A 24,727-nucleotide genomic window follows, 5' to 3' on the forward strand; every position below is an offset into this window, starting at 1 on the left:
TGTGTTTAACCATTCCTTAATCACTGGGCATCTGCTTTGTCTCTATATCCTTATTACTCAAAAAATGCTGCTCAAATATGTTGGTTTCCGTGCAGCCTTTTTTCTTATCATTGACCTCCTTGAAGCATCTGCCCAGCAAGGGAACCTCTAAGTCAAAGAGCATAAGCAGCTCATTTTATTTTCTTTCTTAACACAATTCCAAATTGCTTTCTGGAATGGTTGGATCAAATCATATCTCCACCAGCATATCTCCTCCTATATTCATTCCCACCTCCTTTATCATCTTTGCCAATTTCTTAGATGTGAAGTTAAACTCAAGCTATTATTAATGTTCATTCTCTTGTTATTAGTAATTTGAAGCAATCTTTCACATTTCTTGCTAATAATTTGCAATTCTTTTGAGAACTGTTTGCTAATGGCCTTTAACCAAGTATCCAATAGGAAGATTATTCATAGAGTCAAGGAGCCCATCCTTGAACCTGAGCTTGATATAGTGGATAAAGCACCAGACTTGTAGTCAGGAAGATCTGTGTTCAAATCTTGGCTCAGACACTTATCACCTGTATGACCCTTGGTGAGAGTGAACCTCTCTCAGCTTCAGGTTCCTTAGCCAGAAAATGAAAATAATAATAATCATAACACCTACCTTATAGGGTGGTTGTGAGCATCAGATGAGATTATACACACAACACACACACACGCACATATGTAAACTACTTTGCAAACCTCGAAGAGTTAGAGAAGTTACATACACATTAGCTATTCTTCTACCATTGTCATCATTATTATAATTATTGCTATCACTTGACTGGTGCCTGAGCCCTACCCCTCTATCCTGTTATCCTGTTATCTGTTATCTGTCATTCGTAGATTCAGACTGCTATGGTTTCACTGCCTCAACAATATTAAACGTGTTTTTTTTTGTTTCGTCCCCAATTTTTAGCATACTTCCTGGCACATAGTAAGTGCTTAATTAGTGTTTGTTGATTGAGTGTTTCTATTAGGTAACAATGGGCCTGGAGGTTATAGCAGAATAACAGAAAGATCCATGTGAGTTTATTTGTGTGACTACTCCCTCCACCAGTGCAGATTGTCACCCTTCCATGCCTCAGTTGAAGGCCTTCATGAACTGTTGCAACATAAGGAATCATTCCCTAGTAGCCAAGCTTCAAGTAATAAGCTTTCCCACTTAGCTATACTGTTCCACCCAATGCCAGGTACATGGATTCTGTCACCATGACTATGTTTAAAGCCTTTCCAACCTGCTAAGACCAGTCAGATTTTTTACTACAATGACAGAACCTTCAGAGAATTAGATAAACACCTCTTCTAATTCACCTCTTACCTGTCTGAGAATCTTTGCTAATGCATCCCCATCAAGTGGCCATAAAGCTTTTCCCCAAGGAATTTAGAGTGTGCCACTTTCTCCCAAGTCAACCTATCCCATTTTTAATAGTTCTAATTATTGAATTTTGTCTCATCCCAAGGCTCAATCTGCCTCTCTCCACCTTGCACACGTTACAGCTGGTTCTGCCCTCTAAGACCAAACAGAACAAATCTAATCCTTCTTCCATATGGCAGTCCTTAAAATTTTGAGAACAGACATCATGAGGCTTCCATTCTGCAAACTAGACATCCTCAGCCCAGTTATTTCAAGCAGTCTTCTTATAGCATGATCTGCAATCACTCACCATCTTGAGCATTCCCCACCCCAGATTCTCTCCAACTTGCCCTGTGTCCTTCCTAAAATGTGAGGCCAAGAACTAAATACAAAGCCACAGATAAGGTCTGACCAGAGAAGAGGACTTTTCGTTTATTCTGGACTGTGCCTATTTAATGAAGGCTAAGCACAGTAGTTTTTGACCGACATGAATCATTCCTTGACTCATAGTATACTTGCAGCCCACTAAAACCTCACGATCTTTCTCAGATGAACTGGTGTCCAGTCATGGCTCCTCTATCTTGTATTCATGGTGTGAAGGTTTTTAACTTCTACATTAATTTTTATTAAATTTCATCTTATTATCTTTGGTGTTTCATTTTAGCCCCTCTCAAGATATTTTGGAATCCACACTCCAATATCCACCATGTTAGCTAGCCTTCCCAGCTTTGTGTCAACTGCAAATTGGAGAAGTATGCCACCCATTCTTCTATTGAAATCATCTGAAGCAATGTCCAGTTGCAGAGGGCCAAAATCAAATCTCTGGCACCCTTTGTTGGACTCATCTCTCCAAGTTACACTCGAACTATTCAGTATGACTTTTCCAGTTCAGACATTCAATTGGTTCCAAATCTACTGAGCTCTACTAGCTCCCATTTATCTCTCCATCTTATCCACAATGATGGAATGAAAGACTTTGTCATATGTTATGCTGAAATCTAAGCTACCTGTATCTATGGCATTCTCTAGTTACCAGGTTGAAAAGAAAATGAGATTAGGCAAGCATGAGCAATTCTTGATGAAGCTCTGCTGCTTCTTAATGACCATTGCTTCCTTTTCTAGATGTCCACACAAAATCTCTTTAATATCAAGTTCAAGAAATTTCCATAGAATCAAAGTCAGTTCATAGTACTGTAGCTCAAGACCCTACTCTGTTACATTAACATCTTTCCAATCCTACAGTGATCTGTTCTCCATAATCTTTCAAAGACCAATAAAAGTGATTCAGCAATAATACCAAAGTTTAATACTCGCTTTCGTGGTTTGTAAGGGATGGTAATGTGGACTCTGAGGACAGCTAGCTCATGTCACTATATCTACTCTAATACTGTGTTTCACCTTGCTAATAGGCATTTTGGTACATCTGTCCCAGTCCAAAGATCAAGGAAAACAGAAGCAAGGTGACAGTTGTTCTGCCTTTTCTATCACCAATGACCATCATCCTATGCATTCTAAGTAGCAGGTCTAGCCATTTCTCATTACGCGTCATCTTTTTTCCCAATACCTCTAAACATTTTTATTTTAAATAAATGTTTTGTTCACATTAACATCACTATTCTCAGGTCATTCTGAGCTTCTGTGCTCAATCTCAATTACCTACTCTTGGTGATTTTTGAAATCTGCTTTGATGAATGTGCTTTCTTTAGATTAGTCATGGGTTCATTAATCTAGAATTGAAAGGGACCTTAGAAATCATTGAGTCCAATCCCTCAATTTACAGTGGAGAAAACTAGGCCCAGAGAGGGTAAGTCACTTGCCTAAGGTCACACAGATAGTCAATAATGCATCCAGGATTCAACCTCCATCTTCTGACTCAAAATCCAGGGCTTTTCCCATTGCACTGTGTACCCTTTGTCCTTCTCATTTGAGTAATTTGTTTTCGTCTTCAGAATTTCATTCTGGAGCATCTTTCATTCCTCATGGACCGACTTCCCTTATAAAATTTAAGGCTATGGGATTCTACCAAAGTGTTCTCAGAACTTTCTGAAATCTGCTCTCTCCATACATAGGGGGTATATCAGGTACTCCTTGGGGAGCAGCAGAGTGACTGGGTTTACCCATTGACCCCACCTAATGAAGGACCTGAGGTTACTATTCTGGGTCACAGTAAAATGAGTGGAAGATGACCTGAATAGGAAAAAAAGACCTTAAATAAATGTCCTGAGAGGGCATACATGCACATAGCTCTGCCCCTAATTCTATAAATGTGTGTTTTCCTCTCTCTGTGAACTAAGGAAGTTTCTGTTCCCATATTTTGTGAAATATTTTATTGTTGGAACCAGCCTGCTTTGAAATCAAACATTTGTCATAAATATTGGGGAGAAATAAATTGTCCAACTTTTCTACCATACAGTAGAAATCCTTATTTCTTTCATGACTGTCTGTGCCATATTTCTTCATGTAAAGGGTTATATTTAAAGAAAAAGTTTGAAGACTGATATCCCCCAGCCTACCAATGATTTTTGAGCTCTGTGCCTCCTCCTGCCTGAGGACTTTATGGCCCATGATCTCCTCTGAGTCACAGCCTTTATATCTGGGCTTCAGACTTGCTCATCTCCTGCCGATTTACCCGACTTGTTAACTTTACTACCTGTTTCAAGGCGTTTCAAATAGATCTGAGCTAGACTTTAAAAAGTTAACACCGGGAAATAAAGGAGCTCATTTATTTCCACTGCTTTCCATGGAAAGGGAGCATGGGGTGGCAGAAAGAGCCCAGTATCAGGAGTCAGAAGGCTTGGATGTGAGTTCCATCTCTGATACTTAACATCTATGGGATGCTGGCCAGGTCACTCAACCTCCGTTATTTCATCTATGAAATGGAGACGATGCCCAGAGTACCACCTATGTCACTGGGTTATTGTGAGGAAAACCTTTGGGGAATCTTCAAGCGCAATACCTATATGTGTGCATCCATATCCTTGCTGCACCCCCAAACCTAGCACAGTACATGGCATGCATGCATGCTTAGTCAATGTGTGATCGATCAATTCACTGATTGATTGAACTTCCTTTAACTCTGTATGTTTCAATGCATATAGATATTTACCTACAAGTTGTCCATCCTGTTTCAATCAAAGTTCCTTAAGGGCAGAAACTGCTTCTACTTTTTCTTTGTAACCTTAAGAGCACTTAGCACAGAGCTTCCTTAAGTGCTTAGTTCACTGATGGAAGTAGAATACATGCTAAGCTCATCAAGCAAATGTAAAAGACAACACTGCATAAGGCCCCAAAGTCTGGTGACAACCTGTATGTCTACTGTCCAACAACCAGCCTATTTGTCTTCACAGAGGCTCATTATTGGAAGATTAGCTGCAGACAGATGTATTTTTCAACCATAGCAATTCTTTTAAAATACATATATTAACTTCTATGGTGTTTATCAGCTGCATCTTAGAGCAAAATGCCTACACTGATAAAAATCACTATTTTCAAAATATGGGCTAGACATTGTGCTAGGCACTGAGCATACAAGGATAGAAATGAAAATGGTCATTATCTCAAGGAATTTAGATTCTATTGGAGGGAAACCACACACAAACAGCATTGTGCCTCCTCTGGGATACTCCCCTAATGATCAATATAGAGTTGTACTTGGACTCACTATTTGTGTTCCCAGCTGGCAAGATGCTTCTCCAAGGATCTACAGTATCCTGTAGATCTGTGCTCCTAAAATTATAGTTCATGAGACCCTATTGGTTGGCTCTCACTTAATAGTCAGCCAATAAACACAATTAGCTCCCAATTAGCAAAGGAATTTACTTAAATGGTACAATAAGATGAGAAGACACAAAACATTACCCCTGTATATCTAAGCTCTGCCCTCCCACGAGCCAAGAGAGGAATGAGCATACACTTAGTGTACTTTGGTGATGAGGCACACATGAAGCCAAGGCAACTTTCTCCTCAGTACATCAGGGCCTTAATGTTTGCTGTCTCCTTATAGCAAACTCTCTGCGACTCTTCTCTAGGTACTCTCTCTGATGAATGGGTTGCTCATCTGGGCTCCTGTGGTCTGCTCCTCTTTGCAGCTCAACTCTTGATTACAAGGGCTAGTTCCTCCTTAAATCCATGGTCAGCTCTCATCTTTGCTTCCAGGGTCATGCTTTTTTGAACTGCTCCCTTCCTCAAATGGCTGTATTTCTGTGTCCATATCAGTCTGGGGAGCACATGCACATGTCTACTCAATTGCTGGCCCTTTCCTGAACTCTCCTACACTGGCAAAATTTGTGGACTGCTTCATCAGTTCTCCTCCTAAGCTAGTATCTCTGCTTTCTAATGTAGGAAGAAGGACAGATAGACCCCTTCCATGGCTGCCTTCTAGTAGGGACAGGGGTTCCATTCTACAAAGCTTCACTAAGTCTGGACTCTCTCGGTCTCTCACTATATTGACCAATCGAGAACTGGCAGATTTAACAGTTTCAAAGGTTCCAGAGGTTTAGCCAGCCAATTTGAAACACCTTTTTCAATTCAATCAAAGAACGTATTCATATTTCATAAAAGGATCACCATTCATAGCATCCTTTTACAGCACTCATCAAGCTTTTGGTATATGCCAGGCATTCCTCATTACTTCTGCCATGTGGCCTTTATTTTTAATGACATTGGCTGGAGAGTAGGAGGAATCAATTGATCAATAGCCAACCCCTCTACTTTTGTCCAGCTGCCCCTAAAGCAGAAAAGCAAACATAAAGAAATGTGAACAGAAGAAGAGCCCTCACTGCTTGGAGGAGTGGGAAGGGCTTCCTGGAGGAGGCAACACCTGAGCTGAGTCTTTTGGGGGAAAAAAGATGAGGATGCTGAAAGGTGGAGATAAGGAGGGGAAACATTCCTGGCAGGGTAGAAGGCTTGTGCAAATGCATGAAGGTGAATGGTGCATTGGCAAGCACAGGGAAGAACGGGCCACCCAGTTTGGCAGCAATGGCGAGTGTGAGAAGGATAGGGAGAAAACTCCAAAAAAGGAGATGATATTTCCAGAGGATGTCTGGAGAGAAAGCAGAAGAATGGGGAAAGGGAAGCACTGATGCAGATGACTCACCCACAGATAATGTAGCATCAACCAGAGAGCAAATGAGATCAAATACGTGTAAAGTGCTGTCCAAACTTTAAAGCCCTATAGAAATCACAGCTGCTGCTGTTGTCGTTAAGCTGGGGAAAGGACCAATAATCCTCTGTCATTTTATCTGATATTGCCCCAAGGCAGCACTGAAATCTCAATCAATAATATTGCTGGAAAAAGAAAACTAATTCTCTTACATGGTATTTAATAGCAGGGTTATTTTTAACATAGAAAGCCATGAAATAAAGAAAAATGTAAAATGACCCATAGCTCTTTGCAATCCTCTTTTGCTTCTTTGATGATGGTGGCAGAGTGGTGGGATGGGGCAGAGTGTTCGAAGTGTCACAGCTATAAGATTTCATATAAAGATTGAGTGAATGATGAATGAATGAATGAAAAGCACTTACTAGGCAGCTAGGTAGAACAACAGAGAGAACACTGGACACAGAGTCAGGAAGATCTTAGTTCCAATCCAGCCTCAGACATTTATTCTCTGTGTGATCTTGGGCAAGCCACTGTTTGCCTCAGTTTCTTCATCTGTAAAATTGGAATAATAATAGCACCTACTTCTGAAGGTATTGTGAGAACAAAATGAGATAACATTTGTAAAGTGCTTTGAAAACATTAAAGTGCTATATAAGAGCTAGGTATTATTACTGTGTGCTTTGTAAACTGTAAAGTGTTGTACAAATGAGCCATTGGGAAAAAAAGAAACAATCATTTTCATTTATTATTTGATATATAATTTGATTTTTATTATTAGTTTTTACAAATGATCATTTCTTATTTATTTTGTTTTAATTATTTATTATATAAATATAATTATTATTGATTATCACTTTTCCAGGATCCAACTATGAAGGGGGCAGGAGATGTGCTAAGCATGGGGGGGGGTGGCAAAAAAGTGAGAATCTCCCCACCCTGAGAGAACTTGTACTCTAATAGGAAGAGGAACTATATATACATATATGTGTGTGTGTGTATGTGTGTGTGTGTGTGTGTGAATCAGCAAACATTTAATAAATGCTATGGGCTAGCCACAGAGCTAAGTGCTAGGGAGTGGTGGCCAGAGAGGGATGTTCTGACTCAGGAAGCCGGCACACACGGAATGGCAAGAGCAGCCATCGCAGGAGTTGACTGGCAGGAGCTTTCGAGTAGCAATGGCAAGACTGAATTGACTTCTGTTGTAAAGGTGGATGTGAAATTCTTGTCCAGTGACCAAGGAGTGGACAAAGTGCTGAGGGAGCTGAAGCGTAACAACATTGATACCTTCATGATAAATGAAGGCAGAAAACAAAAGGCAAGAGCTGTTCAATGAAAAGATAGCTCACAGACTCTCCTTAGGGAGACAAAGAAAGGAGTAAGGGGAGTTGGCCACACTCTCCCTCCAGAGGGAACAGGAAACAGCATTTCATGGGGCACTTAGTCATCTGGCCTAGCTTTTATAAAACAGATAATTGCAGCTTATGCACCAACACCTGTTACAGAGGAGGAGGAAAGAGCGAAATTCTGTGAAGAACCTGATGAGACCCTCCCAAAAAAATCAACATCGACATTCATACTAGACAACTTTGATGCAAATAAGAACCACGAAAACAACAACCGAATAATAGTAATAATAACTCTGATACATACTGCTTTAAGTTTTGTAAAGTGTATTAATATATTATCTAACTTGATCCTAAGAGAGGCAAAGGAGAGGGCACCCAAAAAAAGGCGGAAATTATAAGTCAGGATTAAGAAATAAAAGAATTTGGATTCTCGCAGACTACACAGAAGACACGTGCACACACACACACACACACACACACACACGGAATTGGGAGGCATTAAACATTATTACCAAGGAACAATATTGCCATAAATAATATTTTAATAATAATAGCATGTACAAGGCATTTTTGCAGGAATGTGCTAGAGCCAACTTACACTGGCCCTCAAGAACTGATTGTTAAATTTTCAGTGTAAGCATTTAGAAATTGACAAATGCTATAAATAAAGACTTGATTTATCATTTTCTTTATTTTCTAGACTAAAGAAAGTGATGGAGAAATTGTTAAGAAAGCAGATTAAACTTAAAAGTGTATTGTGCATTTTTGGAGAGCTAATTATTAAACATTTACCATCCCACCCTGACTTTAAGGTTTGCAAGGTGCTTTGCAAATATGATCTCGTTTTATCCTTACAATAACCCTGGGAAGTAGGTGGTGTTATTATCTGAATTTTGCAAATGAAGAGACTGAGGCAGACAGAGATTAAAAAATTTACTCAGGGTCACACAGCTAGAAAGTATCTGAGACAAGATTTTAATTGAGGTGCTCCTCACTCTAGTATGGTGTTCTAAATATCATGCCACCTAGCTACCTGGTTACCAATGAGGAATCATTTCTTAATCAGCTCTTTGTGGACAGTCAAATCATTGGCTTGCTAAAAATAAAGATAAATCAATACCCATTCAGAAGATATAATATTTTAAAATATGGAGTGCAATCAAAACATCTAAAGCCAGATCTATTTAAATATGTCAATGAATCAGTCAACAAGCATTAATTAAGCACCTACTATATACCAAGCAAGCTATCCATGTATAAAAGTACAAAATGGATAAAGGAATAAATGTCAAAATATCACCTTTTTCTATAGTCTCATTACTTCAAGTTTTTATCAATGTAAAGAAGTCACCACAATAAGGATGTCAAAATAGCCTCAAAACTCCTTCATCCAGCAAATACTTGATCTCCTTGCCAAGCCCAGAGACATGAAAGCCAAGGGCAACATTAATTTAGAATATAAACTCATGTGAAAAACTTTTAGGAGAAGGATTAAGAAAGATTATGAGGATCACTCACAAAATAATGAGAAACAGTAGAGAGGAAAATGAGTATAGACAGCTTGGCGAGAGACTCAATTAAGCCAGATGATCTAAAGAGTATTTGAGGGCAAAATTGGAAAGCAGACAACAATCAAGTATAAATGAATAAACAAGAAATGAATGAAATTTGTAAAGATTTCTCTAACAATTTTCTCCATCAATAACAGTGGAACTATATTTGGCCTTTTACCTAACAATCTACATTTTGCGACAGCATGAAGCAGAAATGACACCAGAGAAAACAAAGAGAGGAGGAAAAGTTGGACCAGCCCAAATATACAAAGAGAACGTCTGTGATAGAGGCCACATCACTTTTATAGCATTGAGGGATCAATTCTCAAAATATCTAAGACATAATATTGACTGACCGAAAATACTCATGAACATGATTACTATCCCCAAGGGGAGATCAAGAGGATATTAATAATTACTAATCCATGCATCTTCTCTTTTCTCATCTCTACAAAATCTTTGAGGGAATAATTTGCCCATGTGTTGAGGATAACCTTGATGAAATTATAAGATGAGAATAGAAAGGATTTTGCAAACAATTTTCTCTAGAAGACCAAATGTTTACAGTCATGTAACTTATTAAAAGTTGAAGAGTATGCAAAGCCCCACTGGTCTTATTAGTTCACTATGGAAGAAAAAAAGCAGGTGATTCAGTAAAGGTAAATGTTACCTCCTCAGACAAGGTGTCTCCCATTCATATGGTGAAACGACATAATGGGGAAAAGCAAGAACAGAGAAGATTTGGTTTGATGCTCCTTTGAATGGTATTATCCAATGAGACATAAATCATTGCTCCCCAAGTGTATGTTCTGTCATGGCATTTGTCTACTGCATGGTCCATAGGAAAGATGGAGCCCCAAAGATGGGGAGGTCCTCCAAATGGTCCTCTTTATGGATGATACCATGAGGATTTCATTAAGACTCATAACATTACAGAGGCTTCTAAATGGGACCCAAAATCACTCAAGAGTTCAGGTTAACTTGTTGTGTTGTTGCTGTTGTGTTTGTCCTTCGTTCTTGAAGAGGACCATGACATCAGGGAAATGATGACATGACTTGCAGTTGACTTTGATTTGAGTGAGGGAGGGCTGTGAAAGGTCACCAGCTTCACTTTCTCCTCCAGAGCCATCTGGTTCCAGTGGCCTGGTATTCACCAGGATGACTGGAGATAGCCCAGGATGCGTTGGGAGACCCTGGCCCTTTTAGGCCAGGTCTTTTCAGGTTCTCACTTAGTGAGGTAATTACCACTCAGTGAATAGGCCTTTTTAAAAGGTTAGTCAAGGGATGGCCCCTTTAATCAAAATAAGGTTAACTACACACACAGAAAAACCCAAGTGGCTGAAGAATGCCTATTACCCAGACAATAATATACAGCTGGATGAACAATGCATAGATCTAATCCTTCAGTGTACATCCCTTGGACAGATACAGCAGATAGGAAGTACACTGTATCTGGAGCTGAAGAGATAGAAGAAAAAGGAATGCATCGCATTTGGGAAATCATGCAGCGCTTTCACTGATCCTATGCTTCTCTCTCAAACAAAAACCCATTTTTGTAATGCCTATATTCTTCTGCTAATTATTTATGGCTCCAGATCATGTAATACCATTATCTCTAAAGAATTAAAAGTGAAGATCATTCAAAGGAAAATGGAGACAAACATGATGTGGATAAATAGGCTGACATACATGAACAATGATGAATTACATTTGTGAAGCATCATAAAAAATATCATCAAAGAGACACAAGATGAGAAAAGGAATTGGGCTAGTCAAAAAAAAAGATCAAAAGATGGCGGCCTGAATGCTCCTTTGGCACCCTGGCAATGTTAAGATAGCCAAAGGAAGGCTTCAACAAACTCTGGACCCCTCTGGAGAACCTAGAGGAGGACATGAGAGGAGAAATGAGAGTAGCACAGATTATGCAGACAGGGACGGGTTGTGTGATCTGCATCATTAGAGTGAAATCACAGACCTGTTGAAAGATTAAAGATTTTTTAAAAGATATGAAGCATACTTTATACCTTTATGCACTTTTGGTAACTCATCAGCCCTTCTCAGTTCTCAGTGATGATTGTTTATGGATACAGCCAATTGCAACAGATAATACTGATGCCATGTTATGAGCATAAAAATGGATGTACATCTTTTCTTTTAATAACCAGTAAACTATTAAAGTACAAAGCATCATATATTATCATCCACAACCACACAATTTGAGGAGGGTGTTACTTAACTGTTTGGGGAGACTCTGCTTTGTAGGAAGAATTGTTTCAGTGTTTACTGGGAAGTATCTATTGTGTCAAAACCAAATAATTTTTAAATAATTTTATTAGAACAGAATAAACTCTTAGCTGAGAAGAAGGTCACCCATTTTTGTTTTGTAAACTATGGTGCTTTTAAAAATACCATATTAATAGCCATTAAAAATAAAGAAGTAGAAACAAACTTTTCATATCATGAAAGTATGGAAAGTATGGAAAATGTTTCTACTTCTTTCCTGTTTTCAGTACTAATCATAAACATAGAGCTTTTCTAAATAGGTACTTTAAAAAATTGTTAAGCACATTGTGCTCCATACTCTAGGATAGGGCAAGAACTACATTAGCCTCTGCAGCATTCTGAATTCATTGTTTGCATACAATAGAATATGGCTGAGAGAGAAACAATGATTCTATTTTAAGACATGAGAGTAAGTTGAATTCATCTGTTTCTGAACCAAGAAATTATGGCTTTAGTATTGATAAAGTAAAATCCCTCTTCCAGTCCTTAGGGGAATAGTAAAGAATGTCTGGATCAGAGCTGAAAATATAGGCGTGATGGGCATAGGTCCAGGGATAAAGTTAATGTAATGAGACCTAGTAAAAATATATTTACCCACAGATTTGCAAGTCTGACCATGATGTCTTTAATACTAAAAGGAAAGAGAAAGGAAGCAAATAGGCTGTTTAGGTTCAACAAGCTAGACACCATATAGAATAGCCACAAGACAGAAAGCACAGCAATACGAGATGCCAGGTGACAAAATCTAAGGGAGTTAGTAGTAAATGCCATAGCTTCAGATGTCTATACACAATGCCTAAAGTGTAAGGATCAAGGAAGGTGAATTAAAGATCTTAATGCAAGGAAAAAAAACAAATTGACCAATATCATTTGGTGGGAATTAGGAATCAAAGGAGCTAAACATTGTGAAGAATGTTTAGATGAAAACCAAAGGAAGAGAAAGAAGGAGCATTACCATGGGAGCATACTATAGTCCACTTGGGCAGAAGAATGAAAGAGATGAACAATTTGGGAAATAGATTACAATTGTGGAGAAGAAGAATGATGTAAAAGTGATGAGAGATTTCAGTTACTCAGATATCTACTCAAACTCTTGATGCCAGAAATGGAGCAGCTCAGAAGGTTCATCTTTCAAAAGGTAATGGAAGTGATGGGGCAACTGCTATTCCAGGCTTGATTCTGGCCAAGCAGAAGTAAATGGCTGCTGAAGTAGAAATGAAGGGAACCTTGGGGAGAAGTGCTCCAGGATTCATGATGGAGGAGGAAAACTGGGCATAGAGTGCTAGATAACCAAGGTTTTGGAGAGAGCAGATTTCAGAGGGTTCAGAAAAGATTCAGTAGCATCATATAACCTACAATCAAAAAGAAATGTTGGCCCGGGAGGTATGGATGGGAAATTCTTAAAAAAGACAATTCTGAGGACACAAAGAGAAATCGTTCAAAGGGCAATGATATTTGGACAAAACAAAAATGAATATTATGGACTTGAAACACAAAATAAGTTAGTTAATCATCTAACCACCCTCATTGAGTTCAAGTCATCAAGCCCCTAATGGCCTAAGTCCCAGAGTAGTAAAGAATCAAGCAAATGTGATTACCAAGCAACAGTCATTTATCTTTGAAAGATTGTGGAGAACAGAAGAGATGCCTTAGAATTGAAGAAGTAGCACACTTATCAGATTGACTATAATAAGAGCTGGGAGGGAGAGCTCACGTGTTGAATGACATGAGGATTCAAAAACATCTCCCCAAGCTAAAACATTGGTCCAAATCTAATAAGGTGAAATTTAATAAAAACATGTAAAACCTCATAGCTGGGTTCAAAAAATCAACTTTGCAAATATCTGATCGGGAATCCATGGTTAAATTGCAGCTTATCTTTTAAAAAGAGAGTTTTACTGAAATTCTACCTCAACAATGAGTTAATGATGCCACAGGGCAGCCAAAGAAGCTATTGCAAGCTTACACTGTGTTGGGAAGCCCAGCATCTGCAGCGAGGAAGGCAATGGTTGCCACTGTGCTCTGTCCTGGTCAGATCACGGCATATTCATTTCTGGGTCCAACATTTTGGGAAGAACATTGCTAAGCCGAACGTCATCCAGAATAGGAGAGCCAGGATACCGAAGGACATAAATCATACCACAGGAGGATTAGTTCAAGAAGAGTCAATGGAGTTGAAAGTATTTAGCTTAGAAAGAGAAGACTTGGCAGGGTTATGGTAGCTGAAAGAATGTCATGTGGAAGAAGCCTTAGAGAACAGAACTAGGGGCTGTGGTGTGGACATGACAGAGAGGCAAAATTTCTTCACCATTAGAGCTATCCAAAGTAATCTCACATTGCCTTTGGAGGCCAGGGATTCTCCCTCACTTCAAGGGAAAGCTGGATGGCCCTAATTAGACATTTGGTAGTATAGGTTCTTATGAAGATACAAGTGCAACTAAGTGAATTCTGTGAATTCAATTCTGAAATTCTGTGAGATTTCTATTATGGTACCAGTAGGTATTGGTGTGGAGGATAATGTAGAGGATACTCTCTTTGGAAAAACCTAGAGCTGAATCCTTACCAGACTTAGCTTACCCTCTCTGGGGGTTGGTTTAGGGTGTGCTCTTTTCTTCAGTCACCTCCCTCTCTTCCTTGCTCCTTCCTCTCTAGAGATTTGAAGTCAATTGGCTTACTTTTTGCCTGGGGGCAAGATAGTGGTCCACATGTCCAGGATCCATGTGATCCCCTTCTCTTTTGTGGAGTTATTATCAGATGAAAAGTTAATCACAAGAGCTCAGAGCTCCCAGTTAAGAAAATTCCTACTATTAGGAGAGAGGTTTGACTCTCAGCCCTAATAGAAATTTTATTAATTTCTAGCTAACTCTTGACTTTTTTACATTTGGGGCAAAATCAGAGTAAACACTTGATCACAGGAGTAAACTGACTGTGTTATTGTGCCTGTTACTGGGCAGGCATGGGAAAGGGAGAAGGGGAAAGATCTTTTGGAACTTCCCTTGAAGAGGTGAGTATAACTGGAAGCTTCTGGGATGCCTGCAGATACCTGATGGCTTGCCTAGATCTCTTCCTTCTCTCTTACAACTCTGGTCTCCTTTCATTTTCTTCTCTTACCTGTCACCCCTGAAGCACCAATGTTCTCCAGCTCCATTTGGCTGGATGTGGCTGGACACGCCATCTCCCTTCCTGCTGCAATGGCTCAGCTCATGTACTTAATGTCTTACGGGTTTGGGGAAGTCTTTTAAAAGCTCCCAGGCATGACTCAAGTCCACCTTCACAGTAGTCTAACTTCTTCTCGAAACTAAAAGGGAAAGCTTGTCCTTCTGAACTACAAATCACAGGCTGCCATTCAGTTCTCTCTCTCTCTCTCTCTCTCTCTCTCTCTCTCTCTCTCTCTCTCTCTCACACACACACACACACACACACACACACACACACACACACACTGTGATTTTTAGATAGCAGAGTAGCCAATAAGGTATTGGATTGGTGTTGGGGGGTTATGTTGTTATCAGTATTAGGGATTAGCCTTTCTCTGTATTTTCCCCTCCTATTTTCCCCTCCTTTTTCCCCATAGAGACGTGGCATGGTGTTGGGAATTGAAAGCTGGCTATCAAACAGAAAGCCCTGAGTCCAAGACTTGCTTCTGACACATTTTGGCTGTGTGACCTTAGGCAAGTCACTTCACTTCTCACTGCCCCAGGCAAATCTCTGAGATAATAAACTGAGGGGTTGCTGATCCACACTGATAGTGTGAGTTAATGCCCCAGACAAGTGAAATCACAGGTGTAGTCCAAATAAGTGTGGTGTACCCTGGATGGGTTTGAGCAGAAGGTAGTTGCAAAGGAGGCATCTCCGCAGGTGGACTGATTGATCAATCAAGCCTCAGAAGAGCCAGAGTGAGTGGGGCATTCTTTGGTGTGAAGAGAAATCTCTCCATGAGATTCACTTCCTCACTGCTCCTTTTGGCTGCCTGGACAAAGAGCACAGGCTCCAGATAATCTTTTTTTAATTGGGTGTCCATGTGTTTTCTTGTCATCCTACTTCATCTGTTCATTGCTCTAGGCTTCCTATGAAAGGGTCTATGCTCGCAAATCCTCAGCTACTCCAATGACTGGGATCCCATCAATGCGCATGTTCCCCCAACAGGTTACCTGCCTTGCTTTCTCTGAAGGTTGGGAGAACCAGCGGAGCACATTGACTGCCCTTTGATTTCTCACTGCTATCACCAAATGACTCTTACATTTCTTTGATGCGTCTTCCCCTCTAGTCCTCTATTTTAATTTGTTGTAATATGTCAAAGACTGTTCACTGTGTTCCATGCACTTCTCCACTGACCCCTGAATGATATTCAGGTTGAACTCTTTGGACATTGCTGTTTCCATGGTTCCCAACATTCAGCAGCATCAGGAGAATATTGGCATTAAGAAGGTGGCCCTTTGTTCAGGGAGAGGTTTGGGGTCACTGGAATTATAAACACTGCCCAGAACCCCTGTCCTGCTCCTGCTCAATGCTAGGCCCAGCTCATTGTCCACCTTTGTTATCTGTTCCAGATATATGTCCTGGTGACCGAGTTCTAAAAGTTGTCCATCCAACTACATGTGTTATTTACAAGGATTTTTTTTAATTAAGATCTCTGACCAACAAAATTAAATTGGTTATTATCATGCCCTGTCCCTTGAGAGCTCAGCATGCTTCATCACATCTATGACTAATAAAGTTTTTACTGGAATGGCCAAGTTTTGAATGTTCTTTTATGGCCCAATAACTCATAACTGCAGGATGGCTGTCTTGTGAATGAACTTGGAAAGGTAACCCAAAAGGTGGTAAACTGATTTATAGTCTGTATTTAGCAAATTAAAATTAAATTTAATCTTCAGTGTGTAAGCATGTCCCCGTAGAGAAAGAATTCACTGAATTCAGTTGTCGATTGAACAATGAGCAGACTGGCTAGTTAACATGAACAGATGCTTAATGTTGCTCTATTGATTGTGATGTTATCTTGGATTCATAAACTAATGGGACCCTGGGCTCAGAGACATGAGCTTTCACCTTATATTTCCCAGAACCATGTCACCATACCATTACCCAACTACTTTCAAACTGCACGTACTCTCCCAACGACATGAATCCTTTGTACAAGCTGTCTCCTATGCCTGGAATGCCCTCCTCCTCACCTCTGCTTTTTGAAATCCTGAGCTCCCTTCAAGGCTCAGCTTAAGCACCACCTCTTACACACAGTCATTCCCAATCTCAAGTCAACAAGTCAATAAGCATTCATTAAGTATCTATGTTGTGCAAAGCACAGTGATAAACCCTGGATCTCAAGGCATTCTGTGTAATGGCAAGGACATCAGGCAAACTACAATGTAAAAATGGGATAAACTGGAGAAAACGAACACTAGCATTAAGAGATTAGAAAAGTCTTCTTGCAGAAAATGAGATTTTATCTAGGAATTGCAAAAAGCTAGGGAATCCTGGAGAAGGAGAAAAGGAGGGAGAGAATTCCAGGCATGGAAGAAATCTGGGGAAGATATTCAGAGTTAGGAGATGGAGTGTCTTGTGTGATAAACTGCAAGGAGGGCAGTGTCACTGGATTATTGAGTTGGGGGCAAATGGTAAAAGGTGTAAGAAGACTGGAAAGGTTGGAGGAGGCCGGATGATGAAGAGCTTTCAAAACCAAACAGAGAATTTTATATTTAATCTTGGAGTTAAACAGGAATCGCCATTGTTTATTGTAGGAGGGTGGCATGGTCATCCACCATGGTCCTTTAGGATCACTTTCATAGCCCAATGGAGTTTTCCCAGGCAGTAGTACTTTCCTCCATACATTCTACCTGAAATTACTTTGCATTTACTTTTGTATATATTTTGTATTGATTTATCTGTGTGCATGTTGTTTTCCCTTGATAGAATGTAAGCCCCTCGAAGGCAGGGGCTGTCCTTGTATCCCCAGCTCCTGGCATATATTAGGGCCTTAATGCTTGTTAAATTGACACAAGGAGTCCTTCAGTAACACATCAGGGCTCAAGCATGCAGGAAAAAATGGTGGGTTGGCAGTGTCCTGGGCCACCAAAAGGATTCCTTTGCCCCCTCCAGAATCACTGATAAAATGGCTGTCATGTATGTTGCAAAATATGGAAGAAAAAAGAGACGTCTCAGTTGTGTCCTCACAGCCCCCCTTGTGATTAATAGGGATTCGGTCTGTACTTGAAAGGCTCAGGATGATTTTTTTCTCTAAATCTCTCTCTCTCTCTCTCTCTCTCTCTCTCTCTCTCTCTCTCTCTCTCTCTCTCTCTCTCTGTCTGTCTGTCTTTAAACGTTTCAACATGTAGCTTCACCAACCCTCCCAGACACCAGTGGGTCCAGCTGCCTCCCAGGCCAGCCTTCTGCATCTGGCTCACAGCCAGGCATCCATGTCTCAAAGTCCTGTCCGCCAGGCTTCCTCTTCCTCCTCCTCCTCCTCCTCCTCTTCAGCTTTGAGTGTTGGCCAGTTAGTCAGCAGTAAGTATCCTGCCTGCCTCTGTGTGTATCGCCTCTTGTATTCTGCCTTTTTAATGCTGCCTCTCTCTCTCTCTCTCTCTCTCTCTCTCTCTCTCTCTCTCTCTCTCTCCCTCTCCCTCTCCCTCTCTCTCTCTCTCCCTCTCCCTCTCTCTCTCTCTCCTCTCTCTCTCTCTCTCTCTCTCTCTCTCTCTCTCTCTCTCTCTCTCTCTCTCTCTCCCTCCTTCCTCTCTTTATTCCTCTTTCTCTCTCTCGATGAGGAAACATTTCATCTACTCACTTTACAAAAGTTCCATGGACCTGCCACATGATTTAGTGAAGATGGAGGTGCATTCCCAGCGCTACATTGTAACTGAGATCAAACAGAATCCTTTCCCCACCCCAATAAAGCCCATCCTGGCTCCATCAGTCTTCCCTTGGAGAGCCAACTTCTGGTCATGAATGAAAGTGAAGGTATTTATTAAGTGCTTACTATGTGCCAAGCCCTGCGGACATAAATACCAGCAAGCAAGACAGTGCCTGCCCTCAGACAATCTGCATTGCAGCAGAAGTAGATAGCAAACATGGGAAATGATGGCCAGGAAGGGCTGTTTTGGAAGCCACAGGGATGGGGAATGGAGTCACAGGACAGTTGATTGATAGGTCCTTTCCCAAAATGGCAGTGCTGATTTGATGTGGAAAGCAAGGATGCTATATACTCTGCCACCGAGCCAGTCCTGGCCCTCTGGAAAGAAGCTATCTGATTATTGCACCGGGCTGTGTGCTCAGAATCTCAGGCCTGGAAATCAGCAACAAGAGGCATCCACTTGGGGGGCCAGGTTTCTGCTCGGTATGTCTGAAGTCTCCTACTGTTCTGTTTGTAGGTGTCTGAGGAAATAAAAGAGAGTCCATTTGTGTGCTGGTGGGTGGGTGGGTATTTGTGCTTAAAGGACCACCTTCCAGAGCACAGTGCCACTCACAGGTATGTTCAAAACACGATGAATTGAAATGAAACAAAATATCCACGCAAAGATAGCAGGCTGCAACTCAATGCATTAGTCACCAGGAAGGCAGTCCCTACAATTCATAGAAGTAGTACTTGACCAGACGCAAAAGCCACAAAATCAAGTTGGTTAAAATGGAAAGATCAGCGGAATGTTCTCCTTTAATGCCAATTGTTTACTTTCGTTGCATTTTTAATGTGCAAGCATTCACACAGAGATCATTTTCCAGAGAAAATATTTTAAGAATAAGCACTCTCATTTTTTGTAGGTAGGTTTACTCCAAACATCAATATTATTCTTTGAAATAATGAGTTGTCTGCTACCCCATCCTGGTCTCTTTCCTCTGGAAGCTCTCCAAATTGGGCTAGATAAGAACATAGCTGGATTGAATAAAGTTCAGGAAGAGATCTCTAGGATGGCAAAGGCACCATGCAAGGACTCACTGAAAAAAAATGGGCTTTCATGGTGTGGAAAACAGATTCTCCAGTGGGTAACATGATAGCTGCTATCTTGGCCCAGAGAGAAAAATGAGGAACAGTGAACATAAGATACAGAGAGGCAGAGTTTAGACCACATAAAGGAAAATCCTTACTGATTAATACTATCCAGATTTTGAAAAGGCTCCATTGGGAGTCAGTTGCCCATCACTAAAGATCTTCAAGAGGAGACAACCCCTTATCTGGAGTATTGTTCTGATATGGGTTGGATGAAATGACAGCCCTGAAATTCATTGGCTTTGCTAAGAAGAAATAAAATTAACTCACATCTAGTGGTATTTTAAGGTTTGAGGCACTTTCTTCAAAATAGCCTAATGAGGGCAGTAATCCCTGTATTACAGTCCCACTTTACAAGACCAGAGAGGTAATTTGCCTAATTCCAAACCACAGCTGAGAAAAAGCAGAGAACATGAGAGATGCTGAAAGACTAACAAAAACAAATGTCTGGTTTCCAAATATGGAAGAAAGTGGATTCTTCAAACGGTAAAGCAGTGAGCTTGACTTAAGTTCCTAATAAAATTCAGGAATGTGTCATTAAGAGGATGATCTGTCAACACTGGGAAAGGTAAGCATTGATCAATCAGAGCCAGCATGGGTTCATCAAAAGTCAGTCATGCAAAGCTAATCTCATTTCCTTTCTTGACAGGCTTATTAGTCTGTAATCAGAGGAATGATACAAATACAGCATACTGGAATTTCAGCTAAGCATGTGACAAAGTCTCATGTGGTATCCCAATGGACAATATAGAGAGATTGGAACTGAATCTGTGGGGAAATTGAGTCTCCCAAGGTTCTGTCCACAGTTTAAGAAGGACATTGATAAGCCAGAGAGTGTCCAGAGAAGGGTAACTGGGATGGGGGAAGGGCTTTGGGTCCACATCTCATGAGGGTTGGTTAAAAGGATAGGAGATGTTTAGGCTGGAAAAGAGAATCCTTACAGACAGTATGCTAGCTGTCTTCAGGTATCTCAAGAGCTGTCAAGGGGAAGAGGAATTAGCCTTGTTATACTTGGCCCCAGAGAGCAAAACTAAGAACGAGGTGCTGCGTCCGCCTTACTCATCTTAGAGGACTTCAGATAGAGGCCAGAAAACCACTTGTCAGATGTTAGAGTAGGAACTCCTTCCAAGTATGAGCTAGTCCAGATGCAGTCCCTTCCAACTCAGAAATTTTGAGAATCTGATTTGGATTCTGTCCTTGGCTCTGTGTTGGTCCTGGTTTTTAGCAACGACTTGGACAAATATGTAAAGGGATATTTATCAAATTTGAAAGTAACACAGGGCTGGAAGGATAGCCATCCTATTGGAGGGTAGAATAACACCCCAAAAGAGCTCATTGGACTACAAAAAAATGGATAAATCTAACAAGATGAAATTTGATAGGAATAAATATAAAGTCCAGTTTAAGAAAAAAACAGTTGCCCAATTAAAAGATGGGGGGGGCATGGAGCCATACAGTAGCTCACATGGAATCAGTCTGGAGTTTCCAAGGAACTCCTCAACAGCACGAAATGAAGGCAAAAACAACAGGTGCAATTTTAGGATTCCTTGGCATAAGAGCCCAAAGCAGAGAAATGGTGCTTCCACTGTTCTTTGCCATGGCCAGGCCACAGCTAGAATCTTGTACTCAGTCCTGGGCACCACAGGAAGAACATCGATAAGCTGAAGTAAGCTCAGACAAGGGCAACTGTAATAGTAAAAAAAAAACTTGAAAATGAGGCCACGAAAGAGTCTATGGAAAGACTTGGAGATATTTACCCCCAGAGAAGTAAAGACGTGGTGAGGGGAGACACAGTAGCTGCTTTCAAATATCTGATGGTTATCATGAGCAGAGACAACAGACTGGTCCCATTTGGCTCCAGAGGGTCAAATGGAGTAAGGAGTGAGAGGTACAGAGAGGCAGATTCATTCTCAATATAAGAAAGAAACACTTCTTGGCAATTAGGGCTATTCGAAAGTGGAATGGGCCCCCTTAGAGAGTGAGAAACTCCACATAATTGAAGGTCTTCTAGCAAATCTTCCAAGACAACTTGTTGCGGGACGTTGAAGAAGGGATATCCATTCTTGGTCAGCTAGATGATAGCTTATTTCCCTTCATTTCTAAAATTCTATATGTCCATAATAAATGGAGTAGCTAATTCTTGAATCCAGATAGCCAACTCTTATGCACTTTCCAATGGACTTGTGGCCTCTTGCTATAATGAATTCCTTGTTAGATGGCCCCAAAAAGAGGACACTATTAAGAAGCCCTCCCTGCCCCCCATTTGATTCGTCACCAGCTGCTGCCAGACTTTACTCAGTAGGCTCTAACTGGCAAAATCAGTTTACCTTCTGGAGTGAACAATGGGTGGCCTCTTAGGGTCAAGAGGCATTGCCCCTGAAAATGCTACATCCCATGTGGAATATAAGAAACTAAGCCAGGAAAGGCTATGTGGTATCTTAGATCACCAGGAGACAATCCTCAGAGTCAGAATGACCTGGGGATTCAAATCCTGAGACATTCACTCACTGTACGTCCCCAGAAGCTAGTCACTTAACCCCTCTGGGCCTCACTCTCTCATCTGTAAGATGAGGGAGTTAGACTAGAAGGTCTCTAAGATCCTCCCCAATTCTGTATCTATGATCCCATAATCCTGTGAAGCATTGTGCTTATTACTCACCTGCACAAGAATAGCAAAAACCTAGAATGTTAGAGCAGAAAGGAGCCTTCTAGTCCAGGCGCCCCATTTTATAGATGAGGAAATAGCCATACTCATCAGCTAAATCAATTTTATGACATTATCCATAGTTTTTTGAGACTCTTAAAGGTTTGTGTAATAGGTGTTTTGTCTAATGACTGAACAGAATAGGAGAGAGCCTCTTGGAACTTTATTTACTAAAGTGTACAGTAGTTATATTGTGAATAATAATGAATTAACTCAAGGAAGAACAGATAGATTGGTTACAGGCTCCATATTGGGACAGTAATGGCTGGCCTCTTACTAAAAATGCCAAAACACTCTTTGGGAAGATTCGCACACATTTCGTGAAAGCGGAAACATGCCCTGGGGATGGACACATATTTTCTTTAAGAACAGATAATAATGACTGTAGTGTTGGACAGAATGCATAGTTAATACCCACCAACAAATGGCTAGAACTAAGGACCCTAATGAGAGAATGTTAATCATTCTTCTCATACGAAGCTGTGGCTTTAAAACTGGAATGGAATCACTGGATTTTACCTAAATATAAACAAGTCCTTCCTTCCCACTTTTCACCAAACATCAAAATCCTCCAAAGTTGAAAGGAAATGATGGGATACTAAAGTTCCATGTCTCTCACCCCAGCACAGACAGGGCCTCCTCTGACTTCTTCTGCCTATCACTCTCTCCCGTCTGCTCAAAATTTCTTCCTAGGACCCCATCCCATTTCCACTCTTCATCTTCCACTCTTTGAATGTAGGAGTGGGTGACTCAGTCACTGGTCAAGGATGACTGGCCCAATGCAGAATGGTGGCAGTCCTGTAATACTTTTCCCTATTCAGTTCCATGATCTGATGGACCCACTTTGCGTGATATACTTGGTTATTTTCTCTCAACTAAAATACCCCCAATAGATCTGTGATTTCATCAATGTAGATAGAGATATAGATAGACAGACAGATGATAGATAGACAGATAGAGAGATAGATAGAGAGATAGATAGACAGACAGACAGAACACTGTGGCTCCTTCATTCACTTGTTTTTCCCATAGTAAATAGACAAAAATATTTCCAGTGATCATTGGACCTGCAATTTCATCAGCGGAGGCCATTCACATTGAGAGATTACCTCTCCTAAAAGATATCATCACTTTCTCTGAAATGTATTATCTTAGTAAGACACCTGAGCCATTGAAAGATGAAATGACTTGTTTAAGGTAATACAGCAAATATTTGTCAGAAGCAAGACTTCACCAGGTCTTCTTGACTTCAAATCAAATCTTTCTTAGTCTAAGGTCAACTCTCTTCCCTCTGTGCAATGCTGCTGCTCTCTGAATGATGATAGATCTCATTCTGGAGGCTGAAATGTTCCAATTCTTGATGGAATCAGCACAAAGTTGTCCACAAACGGGAGAATTTGGAGGACCCCACTATCTTAAGAGAATTCCTTTTTGACTTGATCTTTGTTGGATCTCCTCCTTGACAGTGGCAAATACTTCTAGCAAAAAAAATTATGTGGACTTTATTATCACTGTTCCAAATGTGTTTATAGTGGAAATGGAAATGGTGCTGAAGAAGAAAGGTGGGGAAAAGCAGTTGGATTGTACCAACCATGTATAGAGAAGGATTATACTGACAGCACTACAACTCAGAGGTTATTGTTCAAGGTAGCTGAAGGAAGAGAAAGTAACAAAGGCATAGAAAAAGATCTGACATCTTCTTACCCAAGAAAGGCAACTAAGAAAATCTTGATAACTACCAAGCACATGCCTACTTTCTCACCTATGTAAAATGTCTTATGAAAATAAACTGCATATGGATTGAAAGCATCCTCAATGAAGGCAATAGGAGGGAATAGGCATGCACATTAGACTCATCTTTACCATCATACAACTGACCGAAAGGTGCAGAGAATACACAATCCCTCTATAATTGTTTTTTTTGCTGGCTATAAAAAATAGATTAATTAGAGCAAAGTACTACCAGTAAGGTGTCACCCATGCATAAGTCAAAATTATTCAAGATTTCTTGAAAGATGAAGCAACAGAGACAACCTTGTTTGGATCATTACTATCAAGGGAAGCATAAAATAGGAAGATTGATGGAATTCCTATCTCACAAAATCAAAAAAGTAAGAATTCACAAAGTGAACTGTTTAGTTTTCAGTTGTTAAGATGGCATTCTCCAGGGGTCAGAAAGAGTTGAAGTCATACAGGGGAGTGCCAGTTTAGCCTGCAGGTTTAGTGTGTGACCGTGCCCATGTGTGGCTGAGGTGGAATGAGGGAATAAGCTACAGGACTTATAAGCTGAGAGTTGAGGGGGGTGGGGTAGTGACTTTGTATCAGCTTCTCTGTGAATATGAAAGTGGCCTGGTATAAGACTAGGGGTTAGAGAGGAGAGGAAG

At 40.5% G+C, this 24,727-nt stretch overlaps 1 protein-coding gene across 2 annotated transcripts in view; it reads left to right on the top strand.

Moving 5' to 3' along the window:
• Positions 1-24,727, top strand: part of POU6F2 (POU class 6 homeobox 2) — a 507,199-nt gene that overhangs the window by 472,512 nt on the left and 9,960 nt on the right. For both annotated transcript variants that reach the window (XM_036739293.1, XM_036739294.1), the window contains exon 8: positions 17,997-18,165. In XM_036739293.1, the coding sequence (XP_036595188.1) occupies positions 17,997-18,165 (169 nt within the window). The remainder of the gene's footprint in view (positions 1-17,996; positions 18,166-24,727) is intronic.

The sequence above is a fragment of the Trichosurus vulpecula genome, chromosome 9, assembly GCF_011100635.1.
Source record: "Trichosurus vulpecula isolate mTriVul1 chromosome 9, mTriVul1.pri, whole genome shotgun sequence".
NCBI lineage: Eukaryota > Metazoa > Chordata > Mammalia > Diprotodontia > Phalangeridae > Trichosurus > Trichosurus vulpecula.